Source organism: Catharus ustulatus, chromosome Z (genome assembly GCF_009819885.2).
Source record: "Catharus ustulatus isolate bCatUst1 chromosome Z, bCatUst1.pri.v2, whole genome shotgun sequence".
Classification (NCBI taxonomy): Eukaryota; Metazoa; Chordata; class Aves; order Passeriformes; family Turdidae; genus Catharus; species Catharus ustulatus.
The window spans coordinates 50,746,967-50,772,526 of NC_046262.2; the positions used below are offsets into that span (position 1 = coordinate 50,746,967).

Here is a 25,560-nt window from a genome sequence, read left to right on the forward strand (position 1 = left end):
AGCTGGTGGCAGGAAAAGCAGATGCTGCTTTTGACTTAGCTGCTAATGGAATAGCATTGAACTAAATCACTTATCTCTGTTTTGCCTTCCACCTCCTTGGATTTCTGACCTTGGTGGTGCAGCTTTGATATAAGCTGCAGCATCTCAGCAGAGCCCTGCACATTTTAATTCTTGATTGTTAGGTGATCTCAGCGTGGCCCCTGGTAAATCACAGACTATTAAGTTGTCTGGTGGCCTCCTTGCTCATCCTTCAGATGAAGGGAGGTGCTAGGGAGGCTGAGCCACCTCATACCCCTAAGGCCACATCCCAGTTGCCAAAAAGCATGCAGCCCAGGCTTCCTGGGTGCAGGGGTGTTGGGGCACTGCTATGACATTCCTGGTAGCTGGATTATGTCCTTCAGCAAGGTCAAAAACCACCCCACTTTGTCTTCTGCATGCACTGACCATGACCACCACCTCTATGTTTTTCTAAGAGACACAGCTCTCACTACCTCCCGTCAAGGCATGGTGCAGACAGCCTGTATGGTGTGTGGGAGACAACCTTTCCCTGCATCCCACCTGAATTAGCCAGTTAGGCTGCAAACCCCAGAAATTGCTGAGATGCGGCGCTCAGCTCAGTTCATTTGGAAGCCACAAGCTTGTCCTGCTCACTGTTCAGTGCTGGGTGCCACATCTTCGGGCATTTTATTGAAGATTTTATATCATCTTTTGGAATATTGATTGAAAACATATTAATCAAGGTTGGCCCAAGATTCAGCCCTGTGAGAACCCTGCTGGATCTAGCCTAATTATTAACCATGCTTTAGGATCTACCAGAGATCCAGTTTGTAATTTGTCTTCATGCAAAATTAATGGAATATTATTTTGAACCAAAACATCTGCGTCTAGAATTTACTGGTGTTCAAAAACCACTGAATGGTAAAATAGCCTGGGTTGGAAGAACCTTTTAAGGTGGAAGCGTTAGCATAAATCACATCTTGGTCTCAAGGCAAGACTTCTTTCCATGCTCTTAAGACTCTCAGAAAGACATGTGAATAGAAATATGGCAAGAGGTTGCATTGGGTCTGCTAAAAGCCACAATGGTCTGCCCTGGGAGACTGCAGATGGTGTGAGAGCAGCTCAGGAAGAGCAGTGTGAGCCCTCCTTGTCTGTCTTATACTTACAGCATAATTAGGATCACATAAATGCCACTGCTGTTAACAACCACAGTGATGACTGTTGTATCAGAAAAATCCCCCTGCTGTCTGCCTTCCAGGTGTTTGCACTTACATATCACTTCCCATTAAAATGGTCTGCAGCAAGTGCCGGGGGTGTCAGAGCTGGGTGATGAAATTGAATTAGTTTGAATAACTGAATAAGTTTTAGATCTTGGACTGACAGCTTGTTCATATAGATCTTAAATGCCCAGCAGCAGCAGCATAATTTGCATCACCCAGGCACGGCTGTTCAGACTGGCAGGGCACGGCTGCGCACGGCTGGTGCTTGCTCTTTACCTCACTGCCTTCAGGAGCCCTGCCTTGCAGAGACAGGCACAGATTCAAATGGAGTAATTGCAATCAACCTTCCCTTCCCTTCCCTTCCCTTCCCTTCCCTTCCCTTCCCTTCCCTTCCCTGAAACTTCCCTTCCCTGAAACTTCCCTTCCCTGAAACTTCCCTTCCCTTCCCTTCCCTTCCCTTCCCTTCCCTTCCCTTCCCTTCCCTTCCCTTCCCTTCCCTTCCCTTCCCTTCCCTTCCCTTCCCTTCCCTTCCCTTCCCTTCCCTTCCCTTCCCTTCCCTTCCCTTCCCTTCCCTTCCCTTCCCTTCCCTTCCCTTCCCTTCCCTTCCCTTCCCTTCCCTTCCCTTCCCTTCCCTTCCCTTCCCTTCCCTTCCCTTCCCTTCCCTTCCCTTCCCTTCCCTTCCCTTCCCTTCCCTTCCCTTCCCTTCCCTTCCCTTCCCTTCCCTTCCCTTCCCTTCCCTTCCCTTCCTCCCTTTCCTTCCCTGAAGTGTGCAATTCCTTGCAGAAAACAGCCTATATTCTGATTCATTCTGATTCTGCTTGATCCTGCACAGGCAGGATGCTGAGGAGGGTAAGGTTTCATAAAGGCCTTTTGTATAGCTCATTCTGAAACCTGGCATCAGCAGATGAAATGCAGACTGAGCAAGCAGATTTTGAAGAAATATTTAATAATTTATGATGTACTTGGCACTTGCATAGCACCTTTCATCCATGGTTCTTAAAAGACTTCAGAGATGTCAATAGATGATACAAACAGAATAATGTCTTATTATAATAAAGCCATTTTGCATTTTCATAAAGAGCCAGAAACTGCATTCCTAAAAGAATGAGTTGTTTTATCTATAACCAAAAAGAGAATGTCTGTAAAAAAGTGGGACATAAAAGTAGAAATCTTAGTTTCCATCTCTTCCCTAAAAACTTTTTGAGGAAATAGAAAGCTTTAGGCAGAATAATAATTTTATGCTTTAAAAAAAATACCTGCTTGACTGGCATTTATTATCCACAGTGCTTTTAAGGCCTCCCACACATGGTGGATATTTGCCCTCCTGCTCAGTACTCTGCCAGCTGAAGGGGTTTTACCTCTGTAAAAAGTAGAAACCCAAAGCTTCTGTGATTAAAGTTATCTGCAAATATTTTTCTTTTATATGTTACCAATAAATAAGAAATTGTCTGTAAAGACATCTCCCCCCAAATCTAACACAAGTAATGGATGACCACGAAAATCAGAGCCACCATAACCTCAGTCTCCCCTGGAGTTTCATTTTGTTTTATAGATTACATTATTTCTCTACATCATTCAAAGTATATGCAGACATATTAGATTATGAGAGGTAAGTGTATGAGGTTTTGCAGCTAAAATTTCCAGAAGCCCTTTCAGCTCATGATAGTTTATGCTTTAACAAGGCATAAAGAACCACTGAGAGAAGGCTGAGACTCAGAGCATGGTACTGTCCTGCAGTGTCCACCACTCAGAAGGGCTGGTCCCACTTGGTGTTGCTATATCCTATAGAAATGTCCTTTAGCTGATGGTAAATACCCAGAAGTTCATCAAGTGGTAGTGTGGTGGATGTATCTATGAAGGTGGGTTCAAAAAAGATCCAAAAATTTCCAAATGGCATTCAGTAGGATTTTGTGATTATTTTACTGTAATCTTTTACCCAGAGGATAATAAAAGCACCTAATTCTGGCTTGTGCATACTACTACTTCACATTGAATTAAATGACAACTAAGAAGTTAAATTGAACTACACAGAAGAAAAAATGCCTAATGTACAAAGCCTTTCAACATAGAATGCTACATGAAGTACTTACCATTGAAAACATAGTCAATCACCAGTACTTACTACATGGATGTTATTCTGATATGCTATTATAAACAGTTGGGTTAACTGTGGTTTCTTGAAAAATGCACGGGTTTTAATTGCAGTAACATTACCTGCATTAATGGCATGGTAGGATGTGGGTAAATGTGCACTTGTGCTTAGAGCTGTCCAATATTTTCCACTGCAAGAGGCTATTTGCTGCTGTTTATGTGTTACCAGGCTCTGTGCAGCAGGGGCCCAGTAACCTTAGCCAGGTGGGTGTTTTGAGCTGATGCTGCAGTGGAAGTGTCGCGAGCAGGAGGCTGTGCAGCCACAGTGAGGCAGCTTCTCTCTGCCCAATCTGAAATCTTCTAACAACTTCCCATTTTGAAGTTTCAGATGTACCTTGCAGCAGTGCAAGATTTTGGAATGTAGTGGGGGATTAAGGTGGTGTTAGGCCAATGAAAGTCCTTCTCACATTACTGAAACACACTTTAGGACATATGAAAATATGTGATCTAAGTAAGTTTGGTAGCATCTGATAGCAAGTCTTGATGCTCTTGTATGCCGACAGACAAGCTTACTGTGTATACTGTGTCGCTTTGCATTCTACTTTTGCTTTCCTGGCAGTTTGCCTCTTCTGCTTTATGTGTTATTTGGCTCAATTCTTGCTTCAGCTACAGAAGTCTGCTTCATTTTTCCTTTAAATGCATAGGGTATTGAAAAAAAAACCACATAAAAGTATACAAATACCTGATGGATGGGAGCCAGGCTCTTTTCAATGGTATGCAGTGACAGGACAAGCACACACTGAAATACAAGAAATTCAGCTTAAACATAAGACAAACTATATTTTACTGCATAGGCAATGTAACGCTGGAATAGGCTGCTGAAACAGTCTGTGGTGTCTCCACCCATGGAAATACTTAAAATATAAGTGGATGTGGTCCTGGGCACCTGGCTCTAGCTGACACTGCTTGAGCAGGGGAGTTGCATGGGATGGCATCTACAGGTCCCTCCCATCCCCAGGTGTCCTGTGAATATATGTGATTTCTGTAATACACGCAAATATATGTTAAAAAAATGAAGAATTCATTATGTGGCTTGAGTTTATCTCAGCCAGTCCATGCTACTGCTCAGAAGAGTTTGGCTAGCCTTTTTGAGGACATTTCAGCTCTCCAGTGCTTCCTCTCTGGCACAGCCACGGTCACAGAAAGGACTGAAAACATCCTGAGACAAGAGGAAGAAGGAAAAGGATGTGGTTCAACTCCAAGTTGCTGGGATTGAAGACCTTCCAGGCCTCCTTGGCAGAGCTGCCGGTCAGGGATGGCAAACACCCTCCTCCCCTGTGCAGAGCAGCTCACATGACAGGAAAAGAGAGCAGGAAAACAAAGGCATTGCCATGTGCATCATGCCAGTTGTGCTGTCGACCTCAGGGTCCCATTTTGCTGGATCTTCCCTCCTCCCTCTAGCCAAGAGAACAGAACAGACGTGGGAAAGGCACAGCAGATGAAAATGCTGTAGGTAGTAGCCCTGGCACTAGCTTCCACATAAAATAAAAATAAACACATACAAACCCTCCACAAATAAAGGAAGAGGAAGGCTAAGTGAAGAACAGCCACTGTGCAGCTGATGAATGATTAGAGATTTGTCTTCACCGAGGCCCAATTACAATTGAGCATTTAATTGCCACTGGCCAGCACCAGCCCCCTGGGCAGGAGGCAGCTGGTTGCCTGCAATCCTCATTCCCCAGAGAAGCAGGGGAAAAAACTTTTCTGCCTCTGTGGATTGTTTATCTTTGGCACAATTTGGAAACAAATCAGTCATCATTTTTATTGCTCTAAATATTACACTATTATTTTTCCTTTAAGTGAGGTAACCTTTAATTAGCTGCATGAGCGAAACCACACCTTGTCTCTTAAATTACTTAAATTTAATCTCATAAGATTTTTTTTTTTTTTGTGGGAAGGTAGCAGATTTCCTAACACCATCTATTCCTATCCTACTTATTGAAGAGCCCACAAGTCTTCCAATGCCTGAAATTGCTTCCTCCCATGACTGTGCCCTTCACACTTCATTTCTGAGGGACAGGTGAGGTCTCTGAGACTACTGGGCACCTTACTGTGTCTCACCCCAGCAGCAGTGCTTGTTCTCAGTAGGGAGTTCCCTCCTTGCACCCACCACAGCCAGGATGCAGTGTACTGAGGTAGCTTTGCAATCCCCCACTGCTTTGAACAAGTTACAAGGACTAAGGACTGAGTATTAGCAGTTAATTTTGCACATAATCTCAAGTGTATTCCTTTTAATAGACATAAAATGTATTTAATATGACTTTAATGTATCTTATCTATCATATTTGTAAACCACAGGAATATTTACATCTATATTTTTGCATGTATTTATACATATATCTATATATCTATATCTATGTATGTATCTATCTATTAATCAATCAGTAAAGCTGGAGTTTTATGATCAATTTGCCACAGGAGGGTTTCTGACAGCCGAAGTTGCTTGATGCTGGAGCATCCCATTTGCCTGCCTGTGCCTTGGCAGCAGGAAGTCCTGTGAGCATCCAGGCAGCGCCAAGGGCAGGGCAGGAGCTGTGAGGCAAGTGGGGCTGGTGTAAAGTTGTGGTTCAGCCTGTGCTCAGCCTGCAGCTGCAGCTGGAAACACAACTCACCAGAGAAGGCACTGGGGGACTCTGTGAACCCCTCCCTGGAAACAAATGACCTGTGGCCCTCACCCCCTGGGGCAACATTCTGCTTTTCTTCCTCCTCTCACAGCAGCAGCTCCTCTTCTTATTCTTCCATGCTATGGGAAGGTTCAATTTTGTTCTTGGTTCTTTTTGCTTGAAACAGGAATATCCATTTCTTCACAAAAGAGAATTCTTTTCCATTCAACCCCCTTTCCTTTGATTCTCTGTTTCTGCTACCAGACTCTCCAGGCTTTTGGAGTTGTGCCTTTCCTCAAACCTGCCAGTTATGCTGGGCAATTCAGAAGAGAATGTATGTGACAGTGACCTGGGACCTTGTGACTGCCCTTGCCCCTGCTGCTGGCTTGCAGGTAGCCTGGGACAAAACAGCTTCAGTCCTCACTTTGCCTGCTCATAAAATGTGTCATCCAACCTATTCTCCTGCATCAAAGTAGTCCCAGAAGGGCAGGTAGCAAGATAAGAGGGAAAGGAGAGAGAAAAGAAGGATTTAAAAAGGAACAGCCTGAATCAAACCCTTGTTGAAATACATGAAGGTTCCCCATGTTCTCCAAATCAGGCTGAATGATCTGTGGATGCAGACAGACTTCTGGGCTGGAAGGGAGCAAAGACCACTTTTGTGCAACCACCACAGACGACTGGGAGCATCCTTGCCAGAGACTGGGGCTTGTAAGCCATACCCCTTCCTGCAGTGCCAGCCACAGGAATGGCAGGGACTCTCAGGTGTTCCCCTTCTCATGTGGTGGAAGTCACACTTACATGCCAAATCCATCTAAAGAGCTGCTAATAGGGCAGCTTTTCATTTCCAACATTAAAGCAATGGGGAAAGATCATAAACATCTCTATCTAGGTCAGGGGGCAGTTTGTCCTTTCTCTTACATGACAGAATCCAAAAATGGAAAGTTAGTTTTTATTGCTTTCAGACCAATTCTAAGTAAAGTCTTTTCCAGCATTAGAACTAGTAGGTCAATCTTCAGAGAGACTTGTTTTTTGTACTTTCATTAAAGAATTAAGATGAACACAAAACTACTATTGAGTTGCATTTATTATACAAAACAGCATGTGCATTTAAAGCAAATACTCTGGAGACTATTTAGTTTTCTGTCAGTCAGCTTAAGGCATTTCATATGCTGTGTATCAAGCGAGATCTAGTATCAGCTGTAATTATGGGTGAGACTGAACTATCTAAACAATCTCTATGCTGAGCTGGTTACAATGGGGATAGAACCAAAACTGCAACCTGTTCAACTTAAGACCCCTCCATTTCAGAAAGCCCCTTACTGAAAATCAGATTTCCCTTCACTCACTAATATTTGGTATGACTTACATCAATATGTGTGTTTGTCTGCATAGGGTTTTAAACTCTAAATGCAGGTGCACTACTGTTAGGAGATATTTAAACACACAAGTTACACTAAAGGAGAGCTATTCAAATCTAGATGTGAATTATTTAAATCTTTAGTAACTGGGCACTCTGAGTAAAATGTTTAGGACAATAAGTGGGATGCATTTCTATTCAGAAAGTGTTTATATAACTGTAGTGCATCAATGTGGGCCTAATTACCTGCTGATCTCAAACATGAGATCTCAGTTAAATGTATTTCAATCCTATTAGCACAAGAGGGCCAGTGCAGCAGAGGATGAACAAAACAGTGTTACAGGCTGCAGCAGCCAAGCCCTATCCTTTTGTCTTTGGTGTTTCCAACTTGCTCATCAGTACAGCTTCCGGCTGCCACATGGAGCAACCAATACACCCACACAGGTAGTGGGACGTGAACAAGGAGTGGAAACAGGTCCTGAGTCTGCAATTTGCCTTCATAGGCATGGCATGACCTTATGCCTGTTCAGCTCTGTCAGGTAACTCCTTTAGATTTACTGGCTTGGAGGGCAGGTGTTCCTATGGAGCAACAATGGCTGTCTGTCTGGGTTAGTTTGGGAGAAGCTCAGCACCATTCCTAATATGATTGGCAATGTGGTTTCTTCAGGAGGGACCATGTGGCCCTGCCCAGAAAATCTGGCATTCTGTCCCAGTTTTAAAACAGGGAGCTCACTGGGTGAAATTGTGTTTGAAATCAAGTGTTTCCCTGGGTCAGCATCTGTGTTGCCAGCAATGATGCAGTCCAACTCTTCCAGAGTGCACATCTGGATCCAAACGCTGCTCTCTCCACTACGTGATGAATTCAATAGCTCACCAAAGTTCACATTTCTGCATCCACAGTAAATGTCAGTTCTTAGCTCACCTGCTGTTTGCATTATTCTGTGGTTATAAACATGAGCTAAACTCTCTGGACCCTGTTCTGTGATTTTTGCCCCATTTGTTAGTTACCTGAAGAACAGAAATTCTCCAGGGACCTCTCCCAGGACCAGAGACAAATACATCACCATGCACACTCCAGCTTGCCACTGTCACAGACTCTCCTGGAGGAACAAAGGACCATCCTCTGCAACAAGGTAGGAAAATTGAGCAACTGGAGTGGGGAGGCAGCAGTAAGGATCAGTGCACTGGGTGTGTGCTTTCCAAAGAGGAAGTCTGGTTAACTTAGGGAGGTTTGCTGACTGAGGTTGACAGGGACAACCAGCCCTGCCCCTGACACCTCTGGATGACACTCTGCCTAAAATAAGTGCAACTATTCCTGAAATATGTGCTTGCCCTTTCCCCAGATTAGGCAAAAGGAGTCCTGGAACCTAAATCATATCCCCAGCCCTGTTAAACAATTTTATTAGTGATGGTCTGTTGCAAAGCAACTGCTTGTAAAATATCCTGCAAGAAGTGGGGTGTTTTTGCTCTGAGCCATGCTGCAGCTCTGGCCCTGTATGTCTGGCTCTGCTGCCTTGTGTGTGTGTGCACTTGGGCCAGTATGCGTTTGTAAATGGACATAGCTGTGGGCAGAATTGCATATATCTGAGTGGCCAGGCTGCAGCTGAGAGGGTGACAGACACAGAGCAGCACTGCAGAGGGTCATGTATTGTCTAGCTAAGGACTTCAGCATATTGAGGCCTTGAGAGTAGCTATGGCTGCGGCAAAGTGTTTTATACATCAACATTACTGCAGTCTTTAACATGTGCAGAAGTGCATCCAGTGCTACATCACTATTGGTATCTGTGAGAGCAGGACAACTAATGAAAGGAAGGGCATGCAGCCAGGTAAACCCAGACAGTCACCTCTTGTTTGGATAAACAGCTGTGTTGTCCCAGTCAGGAACTTTGCATTTCTGGGGACACCCTGCTTGCACATAGGGAAGAGCAAAGTGCTTGTCTCAGATGGGTGGATTAATTAGCCTTTAATTAAGGAAGATCAGACACATGTCCAGATCTCTGAATAGCTTTGGAAAGCTTTGCAGGCTGTTGATGTCTGCTTTAATCCCATAAATTTATGTTGTGTACTGTAGGCCCCACACAGATAAGAAAATACACTGGGTTAGCCATGAGGACTATCTGAAACCTGAAATCTGGCTCTGGGCATTTTCAGTCTTTGTTTTTTCCTTATTGTGAAACCACAATGCTACAGATGAAACGACTCGGTTTCTATCAACATTTTTCTTTTCTGTTTAGAGAAGAGATTTGATTATCAAAGAGGAAAATGTCCTTCAGATTGTGGGTTGCTGTAGTACAGGCCTATTCTGTTCCTGTGTTACCATCAAAAGGTAAAATTGGCCAGCAGTACCATACACCACAGCAAGAAAAGGAGGGTGGGGGAAAGAGGGTCAGGAGAAACACACACTAGTGCACACAAGTCCTTGAACTTCCACAAAGAGATATCATGTTACATTTTGCAGTGTTTCCTAGGAAACCATTTTAGTGCAAAAGGAACTCTTTGTCTCCTGCTCTTTGTAAAATTGTTTGAACCACCATATCTCATAAAAGGTTGCTTCACAGAAAATTTACGCGGCATTTAATAAAAGCTCAATCTGCAATTTGCTGCACCATCAGAGACAATATTTCTATCAGCATTCTGAATGCTTTAGATTGTATTTGTTGAGAATTGATAAGATTATGTAATAATTTCCAGAAGCCAGAGAAATAAAATATTCTAGTTGTTTTTTTCTTTTTTTTTTTTTTTTCCCTGACATGGAGTGCCTTTCTCTAGCAGCAAGGCTGTATAGATATAGAAGAAAAAAGACCATGAAGAAAACCCCCTCCAAAAGGCAGAAATTGTTTTAGGAGGTTCTTATCAGCACCTTTTTATTGGCACATTCGCTGAAACAGAAGTGTTTTGGTTTATTTTCCTTTGAACAGCGCAGAGGCTTGGACAGGATTTCCAGTGTGCTGCTGCGTGGCCATGCCCATGTGCTGATGTGAGCCACCTGCTAGCCCAGAGCCAGCCGGCTGCAACAAAGGGCTCATCTCACCCTCCCGAGCTACCTGTGCCTGTCACTCCTGCAGGCTGTGCAAGGTGCTTCCCTAGAGCAGGGCAGTGTCTCGGCTGGTGCTGGGAGTTTGCTGTGCAGGAGGGGCAGCCTGCTTGCTCTGGAGGGTGCGGCCAGCCCAGTCCTGCTCTGCAGAGAGGCTGAAAGCTCTCAGTGCTAGGGCAGGGCTTGCAGGCCAGAGAAAGAGGCAGGTTTCCACTGAGGTCTTTGCCTGTTATCTTCTGTTATTTATCATCTTCCTTTAAATCCAGCACTCGACATCTGCTATTTCATTTTAAGGAGGATAAATGTGAGGGCTCACAGGACCTCCATGGCTGCCAGCAGGCTGTCTTGTGCTTCCCCAGCACTTTGCTTAAAGAGCTGACCTAATGAGTTTTGCTCCCTCCTGTAGTCCCTGTCATTTACAGTTGCAATAATTTCCTGTCATTGCTGCTTTTTTCCTCCCCCACCTCCTTGTGATATTGCAGGATTCATCTATAAGGCTGATGTGCTCTGACTGCAGCATGCTAGATTTGTCTTTGTCTTAATATATTATTTATGACGCTATTATTCCTTGCAGTGGACTGCCTGCCACGCTCTGAATACAGTTGCTGGTCTTCCAAATGCATCATGGCCAGCAAAGGAAAACACTGATCTAATTGAATTAACAGTGGTTCTGTTAGCCTTAATAGAGTTTGTCATGAAACACTAAGCAGATGTGACAATGATCTTGGTTAGTCATATTTTTGTCCCTACTCCTGGACACGGTTACTCCTAGCCAGATCAGTGGGGAGGATAATTCTCCTTTGCTGATCAGTAATTGTGCTTACCCAGACATGTGGCAATCACTTTGGACTGATGGCTGAAATAAGCCAGGGACTTGAATAGCAGAAAGTTTTATATTCTGACAATAAACTTGGGTAATTAAAACAAGATGCAGATGGTACTGCCACCTAGCAATTTTCACCTCACTTACTCTGACTCCAATTATAGCCTTTCCCTACTGACTTACACTGTTTAAATTACAGTCAGGGGATATATGACTATTTACCTGTTTCTATTCATACAAAGATGTCTAACACATCATTGTTCTGCACAAGGCATGTGAAGATGGACTTAGTACTTATTTTGAAAAGTATCTCCACTTTTTAAAAGGGAAAAAAGTAATAAAAAGGCTACTTAGAGACTCATTAGCAGATACATGCATCAGCAGGAAGCATATGAATTTTACACACACAATGTGTCTCTTTAACACTTGTTCATTGGAGCAGGTGCCATACTTCTGGGAAATTAACTTTAATTGGATAAATAGAAAACTGGTCTTAACTAAGCCAGTCCAACTCACTTTCTTTGCTTATTATTTTCTTTAGACACTTTGAAATGCTTGGTGTTGATCCCTTGGGTGACTTCCACTGCTCAGAGTAAAATATGTTTACATGGAAAGGGTAAGACAATCAGTCATCAAGAATGGGTTAGGTTTGCTTTATCTTGCCTCAGTGCAGTGGGGTCAACAAGATTACCACTTGAGGTCCTCCACATTGCTTTAAACAAGCTTTATAAACAAGCTTAATAAATAAGCTTTAGGGAGCAAAAATCCATGCCTAATCCAGGAAGAGAACATCCTGCTAATTCTGTGGCAGAAGAATTATCGGAATTACACCCCTGAAATTAGTCTGGCCATCATCTGGACCATGTGTTACTGTTGGTGCTGATGCATTGCTGTTATGGCACTTTATTCTGGCAACCCTTTCCATGCAAACCAGCTGTGTGTATGGCCATCCTGCTGGCAGTAAAGTGCACTGAACGGCACATACTTGACCCGATGGCCTAATCTTTTTTCATATGGGGAGCTTTCAGGTGCAAAATACTCCCTGATGTAGAAGTACAGTAGGGCAGGATTTGCAGCTATCTTTGAAACAACACTCTCGTGTAGTTTGAAATGTATGTCTCGGAGGGAGAGGGGAAGAACTGGGCAGGGGACCAGGATTTATTTACAGAGACCTATTGTTTTGAGTCATTCGGCTGGGTTCCATTTTGTGAAAAAATACGTATGCAAATTAATACTGACTGGAAGGGAACTCCCATGCATCCTCGATGACGTGCTAAATGAGGTCAACGTGAGTACCATTAATGCGATGAGTAAGATGACACTAACTTGAGTGAAGTGCTCAAAGCGTCCTTGCTTTCTCTTGGCTTTCTTGTTTGTCCTGTTCAGCCCCAGGGAGCTTCTGCAGTGTGGCACCAGCAGCCCCTGAAGGGGAAAGACCCCATGATTCAAACAGACAGTGAGTACTCAGTGGTCTCCTCCCCTGTCAAAAGCCACCAGGGTGTCACTGCCTCTTCTGGCTGGGGAGCTGTGTTCTCAGTGGAGACACCATTCCTTGGCAGGAATGCTGTGGGTGCCTGCCATCTGCTTGGCTGGCCAAGACCCCACCAGGGCAAGGTGCTTCCTTCAGCTCCTCTCCTGATCCTTCCTGCTCAGGAGAAGGCAAAGCAGGGCTCTGCCAGAGGATGTGTGCATGCCGTCCTGAAGTGCAACTTTGGGGGAGTGTTACAAGGGAATAGTGCTTTAAGAGGCTAAATACAAACCTTCCCTGTGGCAGCAGGTTTTGGATGGATGAGCAGAGCAGTCGCAGACCTCAAGTAGCTTGTGCATCAGGGCACTTTCTTGCTCTCCCTTCTTCATGCCCATGCTTTAAATGGACTTTCCTTTTACTGGCAAGAGATGGAGGAGCTGTGCAAAATGAGCACCACTTCGGGGCATTCTCACAACCTCCTCTCCAGGCTTGTCATTGCTTATGAAGGAACATTTATATTCATTTTAAAATAGAGGTATATTAATCTTTGAATAGCTCTATAGGTGCTGCTTAGACAAAGCATTTCAAACAAGCATTTCAAACTATAGACAAAGGAGTTTTACAAGGATTGGCTGCAGGACTGAAAATAACTCGGGTCCCTAAGCACCTGGAGAGCTTTTGCTTTCCCATTTGCTGCAGCTCTGGAAGCGTGCAGGTCAAATGCAGCAGAAAGTGGAGCACTTTGCCACTGTGCAGTGCTCTCAGTGAGGGGAGTCCCTCAGCATTGCTTACTGCATGTCCCAGTCCTGGCAGACATCTCCCTGTGTGCACACCACACATCTGCATGCCAGTGGGACCTGCTTGAAGGGACCCTACACTTAGAAAACACCAGGCAAGTATGTGGGTAAGACACTGAAAAATGATGTTTGCAATGCTCTGCATTTCTGTGTCACATACGTGGCACATACCATGAAGGCAATAGGTCCTGAACAAGCATACTGGCAGGGCAGAAAAGCCCAGATATGATCTGAGCAGGGGTAAATTACTGGATTAGATCCCTTGTATCTATGGGGTCACATTTCACAACGCCTACTCCTCTCACAAAACAAGTCCACTAAGCCTAGTACTGGACAAAACCCGTGTTTATATATACCATAGTTAATGGCTATGCATAAGTGATCCCATTTACACAAAATCAAGGTGTAAAACTCAGGTATATTTTAATGATTCTCAGGACTAGAAAGTCATTACTTTTATACTCTTTTGTTATTATCTGTTCACGACTATTTTCTTGCAGAATAAGTGTCAGACAACATCCTCTAAATCAGGCCTGTGAAGCACAACAGATTTATGCCCACTGAAAGAAAATACAGGGCACTCTGTTATTAATATGTAAAATCTGGAGATGTAGTCATATCTGTATGATGATCTATTTTGGTGGACCTCTTGTTCTTAAATCCCAGCCTTGCTCTTTTAAACTATTAAGTCTGTCATAAATATTTGATGACGAACAAGCTTATAAAAGCAAAATGCAAAATATGAATAGAGGGAGAGCAAATGTGTGATTTAATTTTTAATTAATTATCAGCACCTTACACTAAAGTCCATCTTCTGTAAGAGGCAAAAAGTAACAAATTTCTTCCTCACTGTAACCTGATCTAAATGATCAGCATTGCATTTATTTGTATTTTTTAAAGGAAAAGGATAACTCACGTAGGAACAAGAGAAACAGGAAACAAGAAACAAGGTAGAACAGTCTGGTTTTATTACCATATGTAATCAAGAGCTTTTATTTCCCATCTCTCCTCCTTTTTCTTTTCCTTTCCTGCCTTTTATTTTTTTCTTTTACAACTGACATTAAGTTGTGAATCGTATGTTAGGGGGATGTGGAAATGAAGGGAAACTGGTGACATCACAATACTTTACAACTTTACAACAAATGAGAGTCTGAATTTGTTGCATCTACCAGTGTATAGCAAGGGTGGAAAGCAAAGGCACACATAGGTCCATGAACCCCTCGAAACAGAGGGTGGAAGGGAACTGGGGCTGGGAAAGGATGAAAACAGAAGACCCACCGAATACAAAATGAACATTTCAAGGTCAACCCAGTAACTGCGGTGCACTTTGTGAAGGCAGATCGCTGCACAAGCTGTTGCCATGATTATCCATCTCTATGTTTTGGGAGAACGTTTTGAGGGATAATATCAAGGGAACCCTGCTTCAGGGGTTGGAGCTTGGTAAAAAGGTGTTGAGTTGGTTCTTTTTAAAAAAATTATCTTGCTACCTACTGTTTTCAAAGGGTTTTCAGTTTGTTTTTATTAAAACAACAACATTGCTTTGGATACAGATCTATCTACTCCAGTCTGCATAGTTCACTAGGGGTGAACAAAACTGTTTCATAAAAGAAGCCATGATGAAATGAAAGAACATGCAAGCACCCTTGTTACACACTTTGGTGTAGACCATCCAGACCTTATATATACCATCTATAAGCTAGTGGACTTAAAATCTGTCTTTTCAATCATTCAAATTGGAAACAAAACCAAAACCCTGAAAAACAAATGGAAGTATAAAATTTTAAAAAACAAATTGAAACAGAAACAACCACCTTACTCAAACATACTGTTCAGTAGATATATATATATATATATATATAAAAAGCTTAGAAGCGATCCCCATCATTTTTCTACAGTATGTTGACACAGTTATTGTAACAGATTAAAAACACAGCTACGTTTTTGCATAAACTGAAAGACTGGAAAGGAACTTACACACCCGCGCGCGCACACACACGCACACACCTGTGCGCGCGCACACTCCCACGCTAGCTACATGCACAGTCACACAAAAGAAACCAAAGGATAAAAACAAAAACAAACCCACGTTTTTCCCCAAAGAAGTATATGCAGCATCCTTCTGGAGCAGCAGGTAGCTACAGCAGGAGCCTGCCTGCCTGTCCTAGCTCCATGTGCCCTGCGTGCTGCAGGATGTGTGGCTGGGCTTTCTGCAGAGCTTGGCCCCTCTCACCAGTGCTGTCCCCAGCCAGGGGATGTACCAGCTCCACGGACAAGGGTGTTAGTCATTTTCCTGCTGCCACTGAGAACGATCTCCATGTTGACATGCTGTAAAGGGGGAGCGGGAGGTGGGGGAAGGCAGAACCCCCAGCATGGTGCCTTGGGAGCATCACCACCTGCAGGTGGTTTTGAGAGAGGACTTGGCACAGCTAGAAAGTCAAATTTGGAGGGTACGGTGCTAGCCTAATTTCTTTAGGGATGCAGGGTTATGAAAATAACCACCACATTCTTCTTTCAATGTCTTTACTCCAGTTTTTGAAGGGGCTTGGAGGAGGAAGGATCAATAAATATATTTGCATTACTCAAAGGGGAAAAAGAAAAAGGTTTTTACATACTACAGCTCACAAATATACACAACTGAGGGTGTAAGGCACAAATTTACATGTGGAAGAAAACAGGCTATTCACAGATATATTCCCACGAAAAACCCGTGTGATAAGACCATAATTTATGCATGGTAACAGCCGGCATATTAGCTAGTTCACACTGTTTGAGGATTTTGTTTGCCGTCTCACATGCAAGGTGAAATGAGATGGCACATCACAAGCTGGTGCCTTCACAGAAAGTATTAGCTACTGACAAAGCCATGTTGATAGCAATGGTGCACAGATGTGCAGCTTCTAAGTTTCTCTTGCAGCTGCTTTAGAAGTTATGAACTTGTGGTATTTGTTGCTGTCTTAGGTCAGAGGCCCAGCCAGCTAATTAGCTGAGAGACTTAAATAGATATCCCCTTTTTTTTTCAGCTAACCAGGCAGTCCAGGCACAAAGTTCAGAAATCCAGCTCCAACTTATCTAACTCAGCGAATTTCTTGGAAAAATAAAAGAGTTCTAATTACTCCAGTTAATGGGCTTCATGTTAAATAGGTATAACTTTCAAGGTACTTCTCTGAAAAGCTGCTCATGGGATGATAATGCACGTCAGTTCCTTAGGAAAAACAAAAGTTGAACAATAAATAAGAGGAGTTACTTGTGTTAACAGTTCACATGTTATTCATTAAAAGAGAAGGGTAGCAGAAATCTATGACACAGTCTGCCCAAGCCGACATTTAACTGCTATGACCAAATGGCTGTAACACTGAAGGGCATAATTTCACAGTACCTGCTAGTGGTAAACTTCTGCCATTGTTAAGTCAGAGTTAGCTTTGTCAATTGACTTTTTTTTTTTTTTTTTTTATTATTTTTTTTTTTTTTATTTTTTTTTTTTTTTTTTTTTTTTAAATTTGTGTGTTTTTTACATTTGTTTTGTTTTTCAGAGCACTCTTCCCCAGTTCAGGAATGCACTGTGCAGTTAGGGGCAGGGGGTGAAATGTCACAGTCATTTCCACCTGTGTGCTTTTGGCTCAATGATTTTGATGGAGGGTTAGTCTTTTGAGCAAAGAACTGGCAGGTTGCGGGGGTGAATCCTGCAATTGAAAACCTTCAACCATGGGTCATATGGCTCGGGTTTAAAAAAATATTCCACTTTTCCCAGAGAGCAGAAATCCAACACATCTTCAGCTTGCAACAACCATCTTCTCAGAGGAGAGGGTAGTAACAGCTGCAGAACACTGGCTTTCAAGGGCAATTTGTGCTTAATTGCCATCCTCCTCTGCTCCCCCTGCCCCTCCCATTATGTACATGCATCATTGGGCTTCATGGATGTGGAAAGCGGAGCAAAAGAAGGTTTGGGAGGTACGTCTGGCTTTAGCGACGGCGTGCGTTTCAAGCCTGACCTGGTGAGCGAGTTGTAGGCAGTGAGACTTGGCTGCCGGGATACAGTCACAGCCTGTGCCTGAGCAGCATGGACCTGTATGGAGTCCACCCGCTGCGGGGCGGGCGGCGGGTTGTCACCCCGGCCGAAGCTCTGGTTGCGGGACAGGTGGGATGAGTTGGAGGAGTTGGTGTTGTTTCTTTTGAGGGTTGATGCCTGGTGACTTCTTGTGAGCGAGTTTGTGGGGTAGCTTCTCTTGTAGTCCACGCTGTAAGCAGAGGAGTGCATCTCCAGCCGCTTGCTCGGCCCGCCCTGTGACAGTGCGGCGCCCGGGGGCCCCAGGGACGCCTCCCGCTGCGGCACCTTCGGCGGCATTCCGTCGAGATTTTCCACCAGGTTAACTCCGTGGCTGGGGCTTTTGCCACTGAGGTGATCCTTAATAGTTTTGTACTCAAGGGTGGCATTCTGGTCCTCCACAGACATCTGAGCCCCGTCGCTCATTTTTGGCTGGTCGACATACTCATGCTGGTAGCCTTGCTGGGCTATGGGCAGGACCACAACACTGGGGATGTGGCTGGGAGAAGCCCTGAGCGGCAGGTCAGTTGGGATCACCGGTGAGGCCATCGAGGGGATATCTTTTGTGCAGGCATTGATGAGGTTCTGGTTTCTCTCCCATTCCCTACTGCCTCGGCTGGGCTTTCTCTTCTGCTGCAGCGTTGGGGTGGACTCAGGGGTTGGCAGGGCAGCCAGGTCCAGATGGTGCTGGTCAGCTTTGATTAGCATCTTGGCCGTGCTGCCTGGGGTAGCCAGCTTGCCATTGTGCATCAGAGGCGTGAGGATAGCTTCAGGCTTCGGCTCCTTGGACTGAGCATCCCCAAAGAGGCCACTGAGCTTGGAAACACTACTCATGGAGCCACGGCGGGAGTGGGTGAGCTCCTTCTCCTTCCTCTGCACGGCAGCCATGTCTCTGCGGCGGTGGTCGCAGATGCAGTATACTATGATTCCCGAAAAGACAGCCCCCATGACAAAAGCAAGAATAACAGCAATGGCCAACAGGGTGACTGGCACCAGCTGATCATGACCTTTCAGGTAACTCTCACGAATCACTCCTGCAATAGACAGCACAGAGAGGTTAAACAAACTAAGGACAAAGGAGGAGTGGGGAGGTGGGGGAGGCTACTTATCATTAGCTACTTTATTCAAAGGCATGCCCCTGGGAAGTTGCTTTGTGTTTTGCAGGGTGACTTTGTGCTCAAATTTGGAGACATATACTACCTGCCAGCTACATCATCCATGTGCAGCCTTCAGTTTTCAGTACAGCTTTCAGATCTGTAGCTGAAGACTACAAAGTTCAGGAGGGGAAAGGGAATTTACTTGCAGGACAAATACAGTTGTTTTGAAATCCTGGCCCTGGGCAATTCACACTAGATCTATTCACTAGACTTCACTAGATCTATTAGCTCTCCTCCTCTGACATACTGCTCATCCCTCACCTTCCTCCTTCTGATCTCTCCTAGGCTAATACCATCTTATTTCTAAGATAGTAAGTCATTCACATCAAAAGCCTTTAAAAGGAGCGGAGACAGAATCTTGGTGAATACCAGAAAAGCTATCCCATATTGTTTATTGCTTCTTTCTCTGCTCTTCATTCTGTTACCTTTGTCGTGTTTTATAAGACAGTGTCACATGCCTGAGCTTCTGAAGGATGCTTGAGTAACTATGAAACATGGAGCACAGTGTTGAAATTTATTGAGCCTGCTAGATGACTGTCCTTGCTATTTTAATTTTAAAAGCTCTCTCTTTTCTGAACTCATAAATAGGTTGACCTCTGTATTGGAGCCTATGCTCTCTGTTCTAAAAGACCTGACCTAGTGCCTCTCCTGTGGTCAGAGGTCACTATCAAATCCAACTTGGCCATCCAAGCACCCTCTGTCTGGGAAGGCACCTTTGGCAGAGCGCACAAACTCCATATGAAGTCCCTCATGCAGCATTAATGAATACCCTGAGTTTCCAAATAAAGTTGTTGTCCTGATGGGGCCACCAAGCCAGCAGCGCTAATGAAATACAAGCCAAAAGCCTGTGATTTGGGTTTTTTCCCCCCATTTCTGGTTTTGGTCTTACTGTTTACAAAGAGCAGCCACAGTTTGACAAGGAACTGAAGGAACAGCTCTCCCATCTCTTCTTCCAGAGAGGGCCTGAGTGCCATGGGATTAAAAGCTCCACATGCTCAAAGGAAATGTAATAGTTGTCCTTATTACAGGAGAGACAGCAAGGCAGAAAATACAACTCCAAGGCTCTCCTGAGACTTTATGAAGATACAAAACTTTCATGTTGTTAATCAACTTCTAAAATAAGGTATTTTCATGGTTTTGGCACAGAAAGTAATTACAATCCAGAATTAGAACCAAAATGCTCCTCAGCAAACTATGTTAAAAGAATTTTTAAAAGTAGCCCCTTTCTCACAGAAACCTTTGAAAAATATTCTGGTGAGATCTAGTACTGTTCCCATTTTTCTGTCCCAAGTTAATTGCAGCATTTAGGTGGACAAGGGATATTTGCATACAAGAGAAGAACTTTAAAAGCGAAACAGTTCTTGAAATCATAAGCACCTCCATGTAACATCACAGCTGGATGCCACAGAAATTATTGTGTTGTGACAATACAAAGGATTATGATTTCACAGGGAGAACAGATAGCAAGAGCAGATGATCACTTAAGAAAATAAGATCCGGGATTCATATAAATATCCTAATAGTGACATGTAAGGGCAGGAAAGTAAAACTCAGAAAACAATACATAATTAGAAACAATCTTCAAATTAAGTGTTTCTAAGAGAAACCTATTTTAAAGTCCAGAAGCTTCTTCAGAGGCAGATTCTTCTACTCTTTGTCATCAGCACTTATCAAGCAGCAGTAAAACCTAGTTCTGTAATTTAAATCCATGTACAAAACTGCTGTATGTAGAAGCACAGTCCAGTGGTTACAGCCCAGTCAGCAGGAACTATATTTCACTGCAAAGGTATTGGTCTCCTGTGATCCTTCACCTGCTGATATTTACATGCTAGACCTTGCAGAATTTTGTGGCCAAATTTATTTACACTTGTAAAACGGTTTGCAGTGATTAACCAGAGAACCAGACACAGAGTCTTAAATAAATGGGAAGAATGGTCATGAAGTTAAGAAAAGCTTCACCTCCAAAGGTCTAATTTAATGGATTTCTGTGCACAAACTTCTCAGGCATGTCCCTCTGAGCACTTATCCAATGTGTTTTGCATGGAAAAAACCTCAAAATCCCTACTCAGTGTCTACCTAATGGTGTAAGTACCTACAGTCAGAGCCAGCATGGGTTCATGACAGGAAAGCCATATCTTACTTAATATTTTTCACTGAAAGGATGGTCTGTCATTGAAACAAGCTGTCTATGGAAGTGGTAGAATTACCATCCCTGAAAGTATTCAAAAAGCACGTTAATGTCCCACCTGTGGACATGGTTTAGAAGAGATCATGGTGGTGCCAGGTTAAAGGTTGAACTTGGTCATCTCAGTGGTCTTTTCCAACCTAAATTGTTCTGTGATGCTATCAATCTAATATTCTTTTATGAATAGACTGGGAACAAGAGGCTGGAGGGCAGCCCTGTGGGAAGGGAAATGGCATTTTTGGTTGATGGTAAGCTCAATATGATTCAACCATGTGCCCTGGTGGAAAAAACAGCCAACCATATAAAACCATATAAAAATATTGGAATGTGTCCAACAAAAATGGTGAAAGGAGTACAGGGCATCAGTGATCAGGAGTGGATTAAAATACTTGGTTTCTTCAGGTTAGAGGAGACCTCATTGCTATCTAAAACTTCCTCATGGTTGGGAGTGGAGGAGAAAGTGCTGTTACCTCTCTCAAGGAGAATACCTAAAACTCATGTCCATGCCTGAAACTTATTACTGGCTGAGGGGAACTTCAAGCTCTGCACTCTCAGTCTTCTGATTAAGGCTAAATCCTACTCTGCCACAGACAGCCTTAAGCACAAACTTGCATCACTGTATAAAAAAAAGCAAGGTAAAATCTTCATCTTCAGGTAACCAGTAGATATCAAAACATTAGTACTCACATTACAAAACTACTACACAGTCCAGACTGCATGACCCTTTGTGCTCATGAAAAGGGTAGCTGAAATGATGTTGTGCACAGTGCAGGTGTTTTATATGCAGAAATTTATGGCTGTCTTACAACCTCCTGATTCCAGCTATTTCCTTTTTAACTCAGACCTTCCTGATGTTTATTATGTTTCCTACAGTAAAGGATATTTAACATAAGTGGCTTTGCTCTAGGCAGGCCGATCTTTTCTGGAAACAAAGTCAGTTTAGTGATATAGTTTATTTTTTATCAGGGATCACTTCCATATGTCATTAGTCATACAAACAATCCCACTAACTCAAATGTAAATAAAATAAAATAGGCAAGATTTGACTCTGCATCAATGCCCACAGAATAGATAAAGCTAAGTAATAAAAAAGTAGGAGAAATGCCCAGCATCCTACTGTCATGACCACAGGGTGGGTGGGGGTGATCTGGAATTTAACATGATATAGGCTGATAATTGCAGTTGTTGTTTATCAACATGTCAAACCTTAACATCAGCAGTGACCGCCTGTACAGGGTGGGATGAGTAAGGAAGTATGTGATCCCAACCATGTGAAGTTTGAGACAAACTGTTCACGGCACCTTACAGACTCCATTCTGTGTGCTTTTATTTATCCTGCAATTCTTAAAGAACAACGCAGTCCACATGGCAAGTCCAGCACCCTTCATTTGCACTCAATGTTCAAGGAATTAAAATGAATGGAGAAAATCATCAGAAAAACATAGGGTCTTCATTTTTGAAAGACAAGTATTCTGACTCTCAGCTTTGAGGAAATACCTGCAATTCAAAAATCTTACAGCTATTTATTTTTTGACATACTTTTAAGACATCATGTACTGGAAAACTGGCTTTGTTGGTTGCACAGAACCAGTAAAATATGACTGATACAAGTATCCCCATATTATATCTATCTTATTTAAGAATAAATTTTTTACTCTATATTAAATATTTTTAAAATGTATTTTAAAATACTATTTTCTCTAGTGCATTGAGACTTATCACCTTGGATAACAAAAAACTATTCTTTTGAAAGGGACAATTTTGACAGAATTATCTGCATTAACATTGTACTCCACAGATGTGTGGTGGTTAAAACAAAAGTAAACCAAGAAATAGATGACATCAAATATTTGCATCTTCAAGGATCAGATCTTAGCTGTTGTGTCACTAATGCCACAATCATGCTGACATTTACTGATCTACCTGGACTCTTAAGTCAAGCTCTCTCCCTTACAAATCACAGCTGGGCTTACAAGTTCAGGGTCTTCCTACATGTGATGCAACATTATTTCTGGCTGCTAAAAGAGCCGGTCTAGCCACCTGATATTTTCCCTTTTCCATGGCTATTCTGACTCTCACAGAAAACCTGATCCTTCTGCCTCCATTAACTTTCTGTAATTTCATCCCATGTCCTTTTGTCTGCATCTCCTAACATCGCCATTCACTTTCCCAGTCAGTATATCCTGCACTGTAACAGTCTAGAACATGCAAAATCACCTCTTCTTACTCATCTAATGAGAGAGAAGACCTGATATGGTATTGTGTTATTTTGCTATGCATAATTAATTCCTTCTTCCAGCAGAACTTCTAGGTAAGGCACACAGTTTGGGCTGGCTGGTTGGTTAAGAAGACATTTAGAAAAATGTTTCCAGACCTTCAAAGTGACTCAACTCTAAAATGAGCTAGCACATGTATAAATCCCATGAGTAGAGCACTGATCTAGCTAAAGGCAGCTGGGGAATGAGCAAGGAGATATTACATTTTATGTCAATAATACACATACTATTGTTAAAGGTTATGGAAGATGGAAAAAGGAGACTTGTGGAATGTCTCTGGGTAAAAAGAATGTCTTTTTTCTGTCTCTGGCTACAGAAAAGACCAGAGGTTATGCAAAGATATAGATCTCCTGTATGCCAGATTATCATAAGCAGGAAAGTGAAGCTCCTTCTTTTCACCAATTAACAAAAGTATTCAGGTGTTTGGACAGTATATATGCAAAAAAAAAGTTAAAAGGCAAGATGTGCAGAGTGCTGAAAAGATTACTGTGTGAAAATGCTGATGAAGCTATTCTGGAGATGCTCTGCTCCTTTTAATTCTAATAGGAAAGAAATTCCAAGGGCAGAAATGTAATTAAAATGAAATAATCACAAAGGGATTGAATTCATAATTCTAAGGAATATATAGCATGAGCATAACTGAATAAGAATAATGAATATCAACACAAAAAAACTTCATCAAAATAGAATAGATAAGGGAAGACATGGAGACTGAACTGTTTACTCCTTTTCCTGCTGCTATTTTCAACAAAAATCCCCACTGTGATCTGTAATCAGCAATGTAACAAAATTAGGGAGTAAGTGTTCATCATGAAAAGGGATAAACTTACTTAGATAATACACATTTTTAAATTGTCTTAGAGAATTTGTCCCCAACTGCTTAAGGAGCTAGCCAAAGAAATTTTTAGACATTGTATGGTATCTTGGACAACACTGGAGGAAGTACAAGCATAAAGAGCTCTGGAAAAGGACAAAGTATATTACATGCCTTTGAGAATTGCCGAAGGGAGGACCCAACAAAACACAGACCTGCCAGTGCAATCTTTGAAATGGAGGTGACACTAGAACAAGTAATAAAACAATCAAATGTACAAGCACCCAAAGAATAAAGTAATTAAAAAGGAAAAAAGAAAAAAACCAAAAAAAACAAAGCAAATTTTCCAACAGTAAATTACATTAAACCAGAAAAACTTCCTTGTTTGGTAGGATAAATGGCTTACTTTTTGTGGGGAAGGAGTAAGTATGATAGCCTTTGACTTCTCTAAAGCCTTTGACTTATCTTCTCAGAAGTAAATGAGAGCGAGCTAAAACCTGCTAAAAAGCTGCAGCTGAAAAGTGCTGATCAAAGGTCTCCCTGGAAAGGGATCTGAAGCAAGGTGTCTGTCTCAGGAGAATAGCAATTAACAGGCATCTGCAAAAAGGAGACCTCGACTACAGAGGCCCAGCAAAAGCTCTGTGTCCTTTTAGCTTGTACAGCATAAAAAGAAATATCTCATGGTGAATCCTAAATTTCCTCGTCTCACCAGTGATCCCTGTGTGACACGAATGGCAAGACATTGGCAAGAAAAGCCCCACAGTCATATTCCTTTCAGTCTAAGTTCTGGTGTATGCTTTGCAGTGAGTACAAACTGGAATTTCAGCTTATAACCCTCACAACTGGTTGATGAATGAAAGCAAACAGCAAATTACTCCCCAGTTTGAATAGCTTGATGGGAAGCTGTTTGTGGTGATACAAGAGTTTGGGTGCTGCCCTCTTCCACAAGCAGGCTGACGCTGGTAAGGATAACTCACAGGACAGACAGTGATACCTGGTCTGCCACTACAAGCTCCCATGTGTGAAATAACAGCTACCTGTCCTGAAAAACAGCACACTTCAGCCTGAGCACTGCAGTTTGCTGCAGTGTGGAGACACAGAAATGATTTATGGCTGGCAGCGGTGTGCCCTGGGCAATGAGAAGACCACATGCCATATGCACCAGGATAGCTCTGTGATCAGATCCACAGGGATCAGATCCACGTTGTCTGTCTTTCCAAAGCTGCCTGCATCAGTTGGTAAAGTAATAACCCAAAATGGTGACACATGTGAAACTTGAAACACTGAAGTGGGAAATGAAGAATGATGTTTTGGAAGGGAAATGAGGGAATAACGACCAGGAATATTTGTGTGCAGACCACACATTAAGAGCAGTTAAGGCATGAGTGTCATTGCTGTGTTAAATGTCACCTCTCCAGATAAATGGGAATAAGGCCAGTCCATCTCCAACAGCTACAAAATCACTTGAGACTTTATACTGCACACATCATTGTTCTAGAAAAGCACAATGGTTTCTTTACTATTGTTATTTAAAGGGAAAATTCAGCAGGTAATTTCATTCTTCAGCTCAAGCTTCTCTGCAGGATGTACATCTCCTTCACCTTAGGCTTGCCAGAAACACTGGTAAAAAAACTCA

The 25,560-nt window shown here is 42.8% G+C and overlaps 1 protein-coding gene across 7 annotated transcripts in view; it reads right to left on the bottom strand.

The window, feature by feature from the left end:
* Positions 1 to 16,913: 16,913 nt before the first annotated feature.
* The window catches only part of SEMA6A (semaphorin 6A), a 118,968-nt gene continuing 110,321 nt past the window's right edge, over positions 16,914 to 25,560 (bottom strand). For all 7 annotated transcript variants that reach the window (XM_033084756.1, XM_033084755.1, XM_033084750.1 and 4 more), the window contains one exon: positions 16,914 to 18,526. In XM_033084756.1, coding sequence (XP_032940647.1) covers positions 17,337 to 18,526 — 1,190 coding nt within the window. In that variant the 3' untranslated portion in view covers positions 16,914 to 17,336. The remainder of the gene's footprint in view (positions 18,527 to 25,560) is intronic.